Source organism: Gorilla gorilla, chromosome 7 (assembly GCF_029281585.2).
Source record: "Gorilla gorilla gorilla isolate KB3781 chromosome 7, NHGRI_mGorGor1-v2.1_pri, whole genome shotgun sequence".
NCBI lineage: Eukaryota > Metazoa > Chordata > Mammalia > Primates > Hominidae > Gorilla > Gorilla gorilla.
The window spans coordinates 150,265,061-150,276,917 of record NC_073231.2 but is presented as its reverse complement, the minus strand read 5'-3'; the positions used below and the strand labels follow the sequence as shown (position 1 = coordinate 150,276,917).

Below are 11,857 nucleotides of genomic sequence, written 5' to 3'. Positions count from 1 at the left end.
CTTCGAGTCTGCTGCGCCGGTGACGTCCCGGGGGCTGCGCGGCTGGAGGGAATGGCCCGAAGCCCGGGCGGGCGCAGGCGCGAGGGCTGAGCGCCGAGCTGCCGATGGGGACTGGGGGGGGGGGGGGCGCCCCGAAGCGCGCAGGCGCAGACATGAGGGGCGAATGCCGAGTCGCTGACCGAACGCACCCCGCCCCCCGGCGCCATCTTCCCGACCGCGAGCCGTCCAGGTACCCGGGGCCCGGCCGGTGGGCGGGGAAGGGGCAGAGTGGGGAGAGGCGACTCAGGGCCTGGCACCCTCCGGGCGCGCCTAGGCCCCGGCACAGCTTCGGCTGAGCGCCGCAAAAGTCACGTTACTGGCATGTTCTAGAAACTGGCTTTCCTTGCTCGTTGTCCACTCTGCGAGGTTGTTTTGCACATTTGCTTGTGGCCGCAGAACGTCCGCTTTCGCTGTTAGGCAGAAGCCCCTGCGTGGTTGGGGCGGTTGGCTCCTCGGCGCTCTCCTGCCTGGCGGCTCCGTGACGGCTGCCGAGCAGCCTCGGGCCCCACCCCGCGGCTCGCAATGGCCTCGACCCTCGGAGAGCTTGATCCAGACGTTCCCTACCTACATGAGCGGCGACGCCCTTTCCCGGCTCTTCCTCGGCTGGGGCGCCCCAGGACTTCGGCGCGGGCGGCCTTCCCTCACTTCTGCTCTTCTCCCATCCCCGGTAGCACCGTCCACTCCCAGTTAGCCGGCTCAGCGCTGCTCTCCCGGGCCTCTCCACCGAGAGCTTCCTGCCCGCCAGGCCCGCTCCTCCTCCCTTCTCCGTCTGAGTTTATCTTACTGTCCGGCCCTTGGGCCAAAAACAGGGGTGTCGTTCGTAACTCCTTTATTTTAATCCCTATCTCAAATCCCTCGGCGGATCTGACGGCTCCACTTACAAAGAGAGAACGTCTGGAGCTGGCCCAGCTTCCGTGCTAGGCAGGACCCTCCCACGGGCTCCGCTCCCATTGTTTCTCCACAGCTCGCTGCCCATCTAGGGGCACCTCTCCGTCTTCATTCCATAGGACCCCCTCTTTCGAGAAGCTGCACCTTCAGCTTGTTGGTTCCTCCAAGTTCATGCCTGCTTAAAGGCGGGCGGTTAAGTGTGTTGTTTCCTGTGCCCCAAACTCTCCTCGTGGGTCATCAAACAGCTGCCTGCCTCCCTCATAACCTCCCTCAACCTCCAGCTTGGACCACACTCCACTGCAGCCCCCGCCCCGCTGTCCTGAGTGTCCATAGTACCTCACTTTTTCCTGGCAGCCCCTATAGCACCCTGTGTGTTCACCACTATCGAGCTTAGGAGAGCTCTTCATGGAGCCCTGGGTCTCCAGGACCTGGCACTTACGGGCTGTCTTTTTTTGTTGTTTTTTTTGTTGTTCGTTTGTTTGTTTTGAGACAGGGTCTTGCTCTGTCTCCCAGGCTGGAGTGCAGTGGCTCAGTCTTGGCTCATTGAAACGTTCACCTCCTGGGTTCAAGCGATTCTCCTGCCTCAGCCTCCTGAGTAGCTGGGATTACAGCCGTATGCCACGACGTCCGGCTAATTTTGTATTTTTAGTAGACAGGGTTTCACCATGTTGGCCAGGCTGGTCTCAAACTCCTGACCTCAGGTGATCCGCTCACTTGGGCCTCCCAAAGTGCTGGGATTACAGGTGTGAGCCACCGCGCCTGGCTTAGGGGCTATCTTTGAGTCGGCCCTGGCTCTGCTCCCCAGGTCTCAGTGCTGTGGACCCCCAGAGCCTAGAGGATGTTTCATGGGATCCCAGCCACTCCGGGCATAGGAGGTGAGTGTGACTGGAAGGGCGCAGGCTTTCAGCCCCTTCTGCAGGGGCTGACGGGCAGTATTGGGTATTGGGGATCGGGGGTGGGGAGGTATCTGACCCTGCTCTCGTACAGCCTTGGGGGTGGCCAGGGGCTAAATAGTTCATCGCAGGAGCACTGAGGGCTCAGAAACCTCCAGACAGAACCGGCTTGGTCCTGCTGGGCAGAGATGATGAGCTTCGGTGTGGCCAGAACAGTGGGGGTCCTGGGCACCCTGTGTCACCAATCCCAGGGGAGAGGCTGTGTGTGGTGAGCCTTGTTGGCACTGCATCATGAGCCACGAGCAGGGCGTGGCCACTGTTGTGCAGGTGACTCCACCAGGGAGCCATGGTGGAGCTGGGGAGCTGGGCCTGTCATGCAGCCCCCGGCTTCTCAGAGGTGTTATCATCAGGTCCCCCCACACACTGATAGGGGTGAGGTTGGAACCTCTGTGCTCCAGCTCCCTCTGGGCTCTTTGGGACCCAGCCTGGGAGGCCTCAGGGAGGAACTGAAATGGAGGCTGGGACTGGAGCCTGCCCTTGGGTTCCCTTTGGGGCCAGCCTGCCAGCTCTCTGCCTTCTCTTGCAGCCCCTGGGAACAAGCCGGAGCTGTATGAGGTGAGTGGTGGGTGCCCACCCGGCCGGCATTGGCCAACAGCAAATGCCTGTGTGGCCTCACCAGGGTTCTGCAGCCCCTGTTGGCACTGGCCCACAGAGCCCGCTCTCTCCGGCAGGAAGTGAAGTTGTACAAGAACGCCCGGGAGCGGGAGAAGTAAGTCCAGGCGCCCAGGCTGTCCCAACACACCCATGCGCATCTGGCTGCCCTGGGGCAGCCCCTCCAGACCCACCCCAAACTGAGGGGTGGGAAGACGCAGGGTCAGTCTGGGGAACTGTTCCTGGAGGCACTCCAGGATGGAGCGAGAGGTGGGCAGAGCGCCCGCAGTGGCACCTCCGGGCAGGGGGTAGCGCTCTGAGCTCTAGGCTTGGCACCCCGGGGCCTGGCCCGATAGACAGGTGTGTCCTCAGGTACGACAACATGGCAGAGCTGTTTGCGGTGGTGAAGACAATGCAAGCCCTGGAGAAGGCCTACATCAAGGACTGTGTCTCCCCCAGCGAGTAAGAGCCCACGTCCTGGGAGGTCTGTTCCTGCCCTGGGGGGCCTGGGTGCTCCATAGGCAGCAAGAGCAGGCGTCTGTCAGGCTGGGAGGCACCCACTTGTGTGGGGCCCACCCAGCATGAGGAGGGTGCCCCTGGGTCTCAGCCAGGGAAGTCCTGGGGGCTGGTGAGGGAGGCGGGCAGAGGCGCAGCTCCTGGGGTGTCATCCGGCCCACTCCCCCACCCTCATCCCCCAGCACAGGCAACCTTAAAAAACGGTCGAGAGGCTTGGGGATGTCCCAGGATCTTTTGGGGGGGCTTTGTTCAATGAAGCGACAAGACCGTCACAGGCCACCGCACAGGACCATGAGCTGTGGATGCGGCCATCACAACAGAGGGCTGGTCGCTGTGGTTCAGAGGGTGGGCAGGGGTTGGGGGCTGGGTCCCCCACCTGGAGCTGAGCTACAAGCCCCACTACGTGCTCAGGGCCTCACCCCCAAAAGCTACTAGCAGCCCCTCCTCCTTGCTCGGCCTGCCTTTGCCTGTCGCCTGGTCCTCTCTGGGAGCTGCTCTGCCTCTGGACCAGCCGAGGGGGTAGGATGAGCTGGGTGGGGCTGGTCCCATGCTTGGGCAGCAGCTGACCTCTCCCTAGGTACACTGCAGCCTGCTCCCGGCTCCTGGTCCAGTACAAAGCTGCCTTCAGGCAGGTCCAGGGCTCGGAAATCAGCTCTATTGACGAATTCTGCCGCAAGTTCCGCGTGAGTGCCTGGTCCTTCCACCCCCGTGGGGCGGGACTGTCGGGCATGGGTATGGGGTGCCAGAGGGCTCTGGCCACCTGGGGCTTGCTGTCCTGAGAGCCCCGGCACCCATGTCACCCCCCACAGCTGGACTGCCCGCTGGCCATGGAGCGGATCAAGGAGGACCGGCCCATCACCATCAAGGACGACAAGGGCAACCTCAATCGCTGCATCGCCGACGTGGTCTCGGTGCGCCCCAGCCCCCAGGGCACGTGGTTAGGAGGGCCGAGGCTGCCTGCTGCAGCTGGGCACGAGCGTAGGGTCCTGGGCCTCCAGAGCTGAGCAGCACTCTGACTTGCTGGGCAGAAGGGAACCCCTTTAACTAGGAATGAGGGGTGGGCAGCATGCGGGGACGCCCCCAGGCCACCTGGACTCCTGTCGGGGAGATGAGCACAGGGTGCGTTCTGGCGGGGTCCTGGCCTCGGGAGAGAGTGTGGGTGTGGGCCCACCCTTCAGTTCCCACACAGCTGTCTGGGCAGCCAGGACCTCGTTCACCCAGGAGGCCTGCAGGGTTTGGGAACAGAGTGCAGTGAGGAGGCCCAAGTGACAGCTATGGCTGAGGAGGGGTTGGGGCCTGTGAGCCGTGGGGCCTCCCGCACCCCTGGACACGCGAGCCTCACGTGCACACCCGCCCCCAGCTCTTCATCACGGTCATGGACAAGCTGCGCCTGGAGATCCGCGCCATGGATGAGGTGCGGGCATTGGGCTGGCAGGGGTCCTAGGCAGGAGGGGATGGAGCCGGTGTCGGGGTCCCAGACGCTGTGTGTGTCTCAGATCCAGCCCGACCTGCGAGAGCTGATGGAGACCATGCACCGCATGAGCCACCTCCCGCCCGACTTCGAGGGCCGCCAGACGGTCAGCCAGTGGTGGGTGTCCCTCCCAGCCAGGCGGAGCCCCGCAGTGCCCCTGAGACCCTCCCAGCCAGGCGGAGCCCCGCAGTGCCCCTGAGACCCTCCCAGCCAGGCGGAGCCCCCGCAGTGCCCCTGAGGCCCTCCCAGCCAGGCGGAGCCCCCGCAGTGCCCCTGAGGCCCTCCCAGCCAGGCGGAGCCCCCGCAGTGCCCCTGAGGCCCTCCCAGCCAGGCGGAGCCCCGCAGTGCCCCTGAGACCCTCCCAGCTAGGCAGAGCCCCCACAGTGCCCCTGAGACCCTCCCAGCCAGGCAGAGGCCCTGCACTGCCCCTGAGACCCTGCCTGCCCCCACATGCCGTGTGCTGCACTCCCAGGCTGCAGACCCTGAGCGGCATGTCGGCGTCAGATGAGCTGGACGACTCACAGGTGCGTCAGATGCTGTTCGACCTGGAGTCAGCCTACAACGCCTTCAACCGCTTCCTGCATGCCTGAGCCCGGGGCACCAGCCCTTGTACAGAAGGGCAGAGTCTGAGGCGATGGCTCCTGGTCCCCTGTCCGCCACACAGGCCCTGGTCATCCACACAACTCACTGTCTGCAGCTGCCTGTCTGGTGTCTGTCTTTGGTGTCAGAACTTTGGGGGCCAGGCCGCTCCCCACAATAAAGATGCTCTCCGACCTTCCCGCTTGGGTGGCTCCCCCAGGCCTGCCCTGTGTATTCTCTCCACCCTCCTGGGACTCTCAGCATAGAGCTCCTCTCGCCTACCCTCCCCCGACCGGTGTGGTGGCCCGGCGCTGGCTCTGTCCCTGCCACTGCATCCCTCATGGCCTGCATCACTCAGTGACGGCTGCTTCCCTGGTGGGCTCTGCCTGGGCACATAATGGGAGGCAGGGGCGTTTCCATAGCCCTGAGGCCTGGAGAACAGGTCCACCACCTGGGCCAGGCATGGCTTGACTCTGGCCACAGGGGAGGCTGCCTGCCACCCCTCCCCACGCCTCACCGAAGCCCAGGGCAGCACCAGGTCTTCTGAGTGTGGTCAGGTCCCAGCACACCAGGCCAGGCTGGGCTCAGAGGCGGGGTGCACTTCATGCTGTCAGCTGCTCCACACCCACCTCTCCACTCGGATGACTGCACCCTGGCCCAGGACTCCTGACTTATCTGCAGCTCCAGCCAATTACTCACTGGGTGGGAGTTTGTCATGCCCACCACCAGGGCCTCTCCCCAAGCCCCTGGGCAAAGCCCAAGAGTCAAGGCCGGGCCTGGTGGGGAGGCAGCAGGTGGTGGACGCCGTCCATTCTACAGCGTGTGCTGCACACCTGCTGCTGCCCCCAGGGAAAAGCAGCAGACCACACACCACACCTCTGGGTTCCAAGAGCTGCATGCTTCACATCTTGGCAACTATGCCATCAGGACAAGGGACGTGCCAGGGTGTCATTGTAGAATTTTTCTCAGCGACTGAGAATGCCAGAACCTCTTGACATCTGTGGCATCTAGAGCCAATGGAATGAGGTGTGTAGAGAAAGGCAGATGGTGAAAATCAAGTCGCTTGGATTTCCGTGGGGGCTTGGGACATCATGGAGGCAGGTGGGCTCTGTGCACAGGCTGAGTGGGGGCTGCCTCTCAGACGGCCAAGGGGGGCCGTCAAGCAGGATGATGATGTCAGTGGCTGGAGAGGGAGGCTGAATCCCGCCAAGAAGCCAGAGGACTGGCCAGGGGCACTGCTGTGGGAAGTGGGAAGAGACTGACCAAGGAGCCAGAGAAGAGCCCCCAGGACAGCAGGATCCAGGACACCCAAGGGAGCTGAGGAAGGGCACTGTCGGGTCGGGCCCTGGGGCTCGATGTCCTTCACAGGCACATGTGGGTACGGGGTGCTTCGAGGGAGGACCAGCACCCAGAAACGTGTGTGTGTCAAGGGGGGCAGGTGGCCAGGGAGGGTCATTTTGATCTTTTTTTTTTTTTTGAGAAGGAGTCGCTCTCTCTTGCCCAGGGTGGAGTGCAATGGCACGATCTCGGCTCACTGCGACCTCCACCTCCCGGGTTCAAGTGATTCTCCTGTCTCAGCCTCCTGAGTAGCTGGGACTACAGGGGCACGCCACCATGCCCAGCTAATTTTGTATTTTTAGTAGAGATCGGGTTTCTCCATGTTTGGTCAGGCTGGTCTCCAACTCCCAACCTCAGGTGATCCGCCTGCCTTGGCCTCCCAAAGTACTGGGATTACAGGTGTGAGCCACTGGGTGCCAGGCATGTATTTTTTTTTATTTAATTTTTGTGTTTTTTTTGAGACGGACTCTAGCTCTGTCACCTAGGCTAGAGTGCAATGGTGTGATCTCGGCTCACTGCAACCTCTGCCTCCAGGGTTCAAGCAATTCTCCTGCCTTACCTTCCTGAGTAGCTGGGATTACAGGTGTTGCCACCATGCCCAGCTAATTGTGTATTTTTAGTAAAAACAGGGTTTCTCCACGTTGGTCAGGCTGGTCTCCAACTCCTGACCTCAGGTGATCTGCCGCCTTGGCGTCCCAAAGTATTGGGATTACAGGCGTGAACCACCGCACACGGCCTGTTTTTTTTTTTTTAAATTTTAATTTTAAATTTTTTATTTGAGACGGAGTCTCCCTCTGTCGCCCAGGCTAGAGTGCAATGGCATGATCTCGGCTCACTGCAATCTCCGCCTCCCGGGTTCAAGCAATTCTCTTGCCTCAGCCTCCCGAGTAGCTGGGACTACAGGCGGGAGACATCATGCCCAGCCAATTTTTTTTTTTTTTGAGACAGAGTCTCTCTCTGCCGCCCAGGCTGGAGTGCAGTGGCACCATCCCTGCTCACTGCAAGCCCTGCCTCCCGGGTTCATGCCATTCTCCTGCCTCAGCCTCCCAAGTAGCTGGGACTACAGGCACCCGCCACCACGCCCGGCTAATTTTTTGTATTTTTAGTAGAGACAGGGTTTCACCATGTTAGCCAGGATGGTCTGGATCTCCTGACCTCGTGATCCGCCGGCCTCCGCCTCCCAAAGTGCTGGGATTACAGGCGTGAGCCACCGTGCCCAGCCGGCTAGTTTTTGTATCTTTAGTAGACATGGGGTTCCACCATGTTAGCCACGCTAGTCTCAAATCCTGACCTCAGGTGATTCGCCCGCCTCGGCCTCCCAAAATGCTGGGATTACAGGCGTGAACCACTGTGCCCGGCCTATTTTATTTTTTTACTGTGATAAAATATAGCAAATTTTGCCATTTTAACTGATTTTAAGTACACAGTTCAGGGGCATTAAGTGTATTTACATTATTGTACAACCTCACCACCGTCTACCTCCAGAACTTTTCCATCCAAACAAAGTAAAGCTCCATCCCCATTAAATATTCACACACATTTTCCCCTCCCCAGCCCTGGCAGTCACCCTTCTTTCTTTTCTTTCTCTTTTTTTTTTTTGAGAGAGAGTTTGGCTCTGTCGCCCAGGCTGGAGTGCAGTGGCACGATCTCAGCTCACTGCAGCCTCAACCTCCCAGGTTCAAGTGATTCTCCTGCCTCAGCCTCCCGAGTAGCTGGGACTACAGGGGTATGCCGCCAGCCCGGCTTAAGTTTTGTATTTTGTTGTTTGTTTGAGTCAGAGTTTCGCTCTTGTTGTCCAGGCTGGAGTGCAATGGCGCGATCTCGGCTCACTGCAATCTCCACCTGCCAGGTTCAAGAGTCGCCTGCCTCAGCCTCCTGAATAGGTGGGATTACAGGCATGTGCCACCACGCCTGGCTAATTTTTTTTTTTTTTTTTTTTTTGAGATGGAGTCTCGTTCTGTCGCCCAGGCTGGAGTGCAGTGGTGCAATCTCGGCTCACTGCAAGCTCCGCCTCCCAGGTTCAAGAGTCTCCTGCCTCAGCCTCCTGAGTAGCTGGGATTACAGGCATGTGCCACCACGCCCGGCTAATTTTGTATTTTTTTTTTTTTTTTTTGAGACAGAGTCTTGCTCTGTTGGCCAGGCTGGAGTGCAGTGGTGCAATCTCGGCTCACTGCAAGCTTCGCCTCCCAGGTTCATGCCATTCTCCTGCCACAGCCTCCCGAGTAGCTGGGACTACAGGCGCTCGCCACCACGCCCGGCTAATTATTTTTATTTTTAGTAGAGACGGGGTTTCACCGTGTTAGCCAGGATGGTCTCGATCTCCTGACTTCGTGATCCGCCCACCTCAGCCTCCCAAAGTGCTGGGATTACAGGCATAAGCCACCGTGCCCGGCTGGCTAATTTTGTATTTTTAGTAAAGATGGGGTTTCTCCATGTTGTTCAGGCTGGTCTCGAACTCCCAACCTCAGGTGATCCGCCTGCCTTGGCCTTACAAAGTACTAGGATTACAGGCATGAGCCACTGGGTGCCAGGCATGTATTTTTTTAACTTATTTAATTTTTTGTTTTTTTTTTTAGACAGAGTCTCGTTCTGTTGCCCAGGCTGGAATGCTATGGTGTGATCTTGGCTCACTGCAACCTCTGCCTTCCGGGTTCAAGCAGTTCTCCCGCCTTAGCCTCCTGAGTAGCTGGGATTACAGGCTCCTGCCACTATGCCCAGCTAAGTTTTGTAGCTTTTAGTAGAGACAGGTTTTCACCATGTTGTCCAGGCTGGTCTTATACTCCCAACCTCAGGTGATCCGCCCGCCTTGGCCTCCCAAAGTACTGGGATTAGAGGTATGAGCCACTGTGCCTGGCCTGTATTTTTTTTATTTATTTTAAAATTTTTTGTTATTATTATTTTTGAGACAGAGTCTAGCTCTGTTGCCCAGGCTAGAGTGCAATGGCGTGATCTCGGCTCACTGCAACCTCTGCCTCTGGGGTTCAAGCAATTCTCCCGCCTCAGACTTCTGAGCAGCTGGGACCCTGCCACCATGCCTGGCTAATTTTTGTATCTTTTAGTAGAGATGGGGTTTCACCATGTTGGCTAGGCTGGTCTCAAAGTCCTGACCTCAGGTGATCTGCCCGCCTCGGCCTCCCAAAACCCTTTTACTTTCCGTCTCCATGAATTTGACTGGCTGGGGTCCTCACATCCGTCAGATCACACTGTCCTTGCCCTTTTGCGTCTGGCTGCTTTCGTTCATCACAGTCTCCTCAAGGTGCATCCAAGTCACGGTGCAGGCCGGTTTCCTTCCTTTTTCCGGCTGAATCGTGTTCCACTGTGGATGAGCCACGATGCGTTCACTCATGCATGTTTGGATGCTTGAGTTGCTTCCATCTTTTGAATAGTGCTGCTGTTGAACATGGGATTATTTTTTTTTTGTTGTTTTTTTCTTTTTAGAGTCAGGGTCTTGCCAAGTTGCCTGGGCTGGAGTGCATGATGTGATCGTGGCTCACCACAGCCTCCACCTCCTGGGCTCAAGCAATTCTGCCTCAGCCTCCCGAGTCGCTGGGACTACAGGCACCCACCGCCACTCAGGGTGCCTTAATTTGTTTTTGTGTTTTTAGTAGAGCTCGGGTTTCACCATGTTGCCCAGGCTGGTCTTAAACTCCTGACTTTAGGTGATCCACCCGCCCCAGCCTCCCAAAGTGCTGGGATTACAGGCATGAGCCAGCGTGACCAGCCAGTGTTGTTTTTAAGATGGGCCAGTTGCAGTGAGCTTGTTGGATGACAGAGTGGGCCTGAGGGGCAGGAGAGTGCAACCCGTCTGCTCTGGGGAAGCCGGCCTTAGGCTGGGGCATGGGCAGGTGAAACCCTCAACAGCTGCTCCTGGGCTACGGAAGAGAGTTTCTGCTGGGAGGGGTGGAGTCACATGAATGGAGGGAATGGAGGAGACCTGTAGCCCAGCACTGAGGCCTACTGGGGAAGCAACTCAGGAAGGCCACAGAGTCAGGCCCAGGCCAAGACCTTTGCCCAGAAGCTAAAATAGGCCCTTGAGCCTATTTTAGCATGGGTGGCCTCCAGCCAGCCCATTGGTCCTGGGGTGGTGTGGGAGGGAAAGGGCCAGTTTGGGTCCGCAGCATCTTCAGGCTGTGTGTAGAGCGGCCCCCTCATGGTCCTGGGACCCAGAAATCATCTGCACCCCCAGCAGGCTCTGCACCCCCGGCAGGATCTGCACCCCCGGCAGGCTCCCCTAAGGGCCCCCAGAAGGATACCACTGCGGGTGGGCCCAGCCAGAGGAGCACCATGAGATCCGCTTGGTGGGGTGAGGCCGGCAGGGGAAGCACCCTGACCCCAGGACACTGGGCTCAATGCCCGCCCTGCCCCGTCCCACCCTGTGTATGGCGGGACAGAGTCCTTGGGCCTCAGGCACCTAGATCCCCACCCCAGCCCCACCCACAACGCTCAGGGTCAGGCTGGCTGGACCGGGCGGGAGGTGGCATCTGGACTCCCCCTTCAGAAGGCAAAGCTGCCCTGAGATTTGCCTTCCCCTTCCCCCAGACTTCCTGCCATCACCACCACAGTAGAGATAAGGCCTCTAGGCTCAAAGGCCAGAGAGGGAGCCCACAGAGAGGGCAGGGCTGGGAGCCACAGCCTCCCTGCCTCCGGGGCTAGAGCTGGGGTCTTGCCCCAATCTTATCCTAACCCAAGCTCGGCCAGGTGGCTGCCAGGGCCCAGCTCCGTCTTCCTGTTTGTCTGTGTTGGAGCTTCCTGGGGCTGTCTCCGACCTAAGGGAGCATGATGCAGCAGGCACCTTTTCAGTTTCTTTGACTCCATCGCAGTCCCCAACAGGGACCACAGCCCAGGACCCAGGAGGAGGGAGGTCCATGTCCCCACCCCCAACAGGGGCCACCGAGGGTGTCTGGGCAGCCTCTGTTGGGAGGGGCAGAGGCAGGGACCTGGGAGCTCTCAGGCTCTGGGGGCATCTGTGCACCTCTGCCCTGTGTCCCCCAGCTTGGAGGCAGCCCCCAGATGGACAGCCAGAAGGGGACACCCCAGCCCTGCCCCACAGCTTGGGGGGCAGCAGGCAGAGGACAGAAGCCCACCCAGGCTGGCCTGGCGTGGTGAGCCACGCCGGTAATCCCAGCACTTTGGGAGGCCAAGGCGGGCGAATCACCTGAGGTTGGGAGTTCAAGACCAGCCTGACCAACATGGAGAAACACTGTCTCTACTAAAAATACAAAAGTAACCGGGCGTGGTGGCGCTGCCTGTAATCCCAGCTACTCGGGAGGCTGAGGCAGGAGAAGCACTTGAACCCGGGAGGCGGAGGTTCCGGTGAGCCAAGATCACGCCATTGCACTCCAGCCTGGGCAGCAAGAGCAAAACTCCAACTAAAAAAAAAAAGACCACCGAGGCTGCCTGTCCAGGGGAAGGGGCCCAGCCCTCGACCCCCACAGGCAGTGGCTCCAGGCTGTTGGGTAGGATCTGCCGCTGGAATGGTTAA

The 11,857-nt window shown here is 59.5% G+C and overlaps 1 protein-coding gene across 1 annotated transcript; it reads left to right on the top strand.

The window, feature by feature from the left end:
• The first annotated feature begins 109 nt into the window (after window positions 1-109).
• VPS28 (VPS28 subunit of ESCRT-I) lies at window positions 110-5,236 on the top strand. Its single transcript, XM_019032188.4, has 10 exons — window positions 110-229; window positions 1,733-1,802; window positions 2,407-2,435; window positions 2,552-2,589; window positions 2,844-2,933; window positions 3,565-3,670; window positions 3,797-3,898; window positions 4,348-4,401; window positions 4,484-4,575; window positions 4,931-5,236. Exons 2-10 carry the CDS (start codon window positions 1,766-1,768, stop codon window positions 5,046-5,048), a joined length of 666 nt encoding a protein of 221 aa, XP_018887733.1. The 5' UTR covers window positions 110-229; window positions 1,733-1,765; the 3' UTR covers window positions 5,049-5,236.
• The last annotated feature ends 6,621 nt before the right edge of the window (window positions 5,237-11,857 follow it).

Bases quoted from the DNA above. Each gene is read 5' to 3' on its own strand.
- VPS28 (XM_019032188.4), top strand. From the start codon at position 1,766: ATGTTTCATGGGATCCCAGCCACTCCGGGCATAGGAG. The intron at 3,899-4,347 runs GTGCGCCCCAGC...ACCCGCCCCCAG, and splicing joins GCATCGCCGACGTGGTCTCG to CTCTTCATCACGGTCATGGA. The intron at 4,402-4,483 runs GTGCGGGCATTG...TGTGTGTCTCAG, and splicing joins AGATCCGCGCCATGGATGAG to ATCCAGCCCGACCTGCGAGA.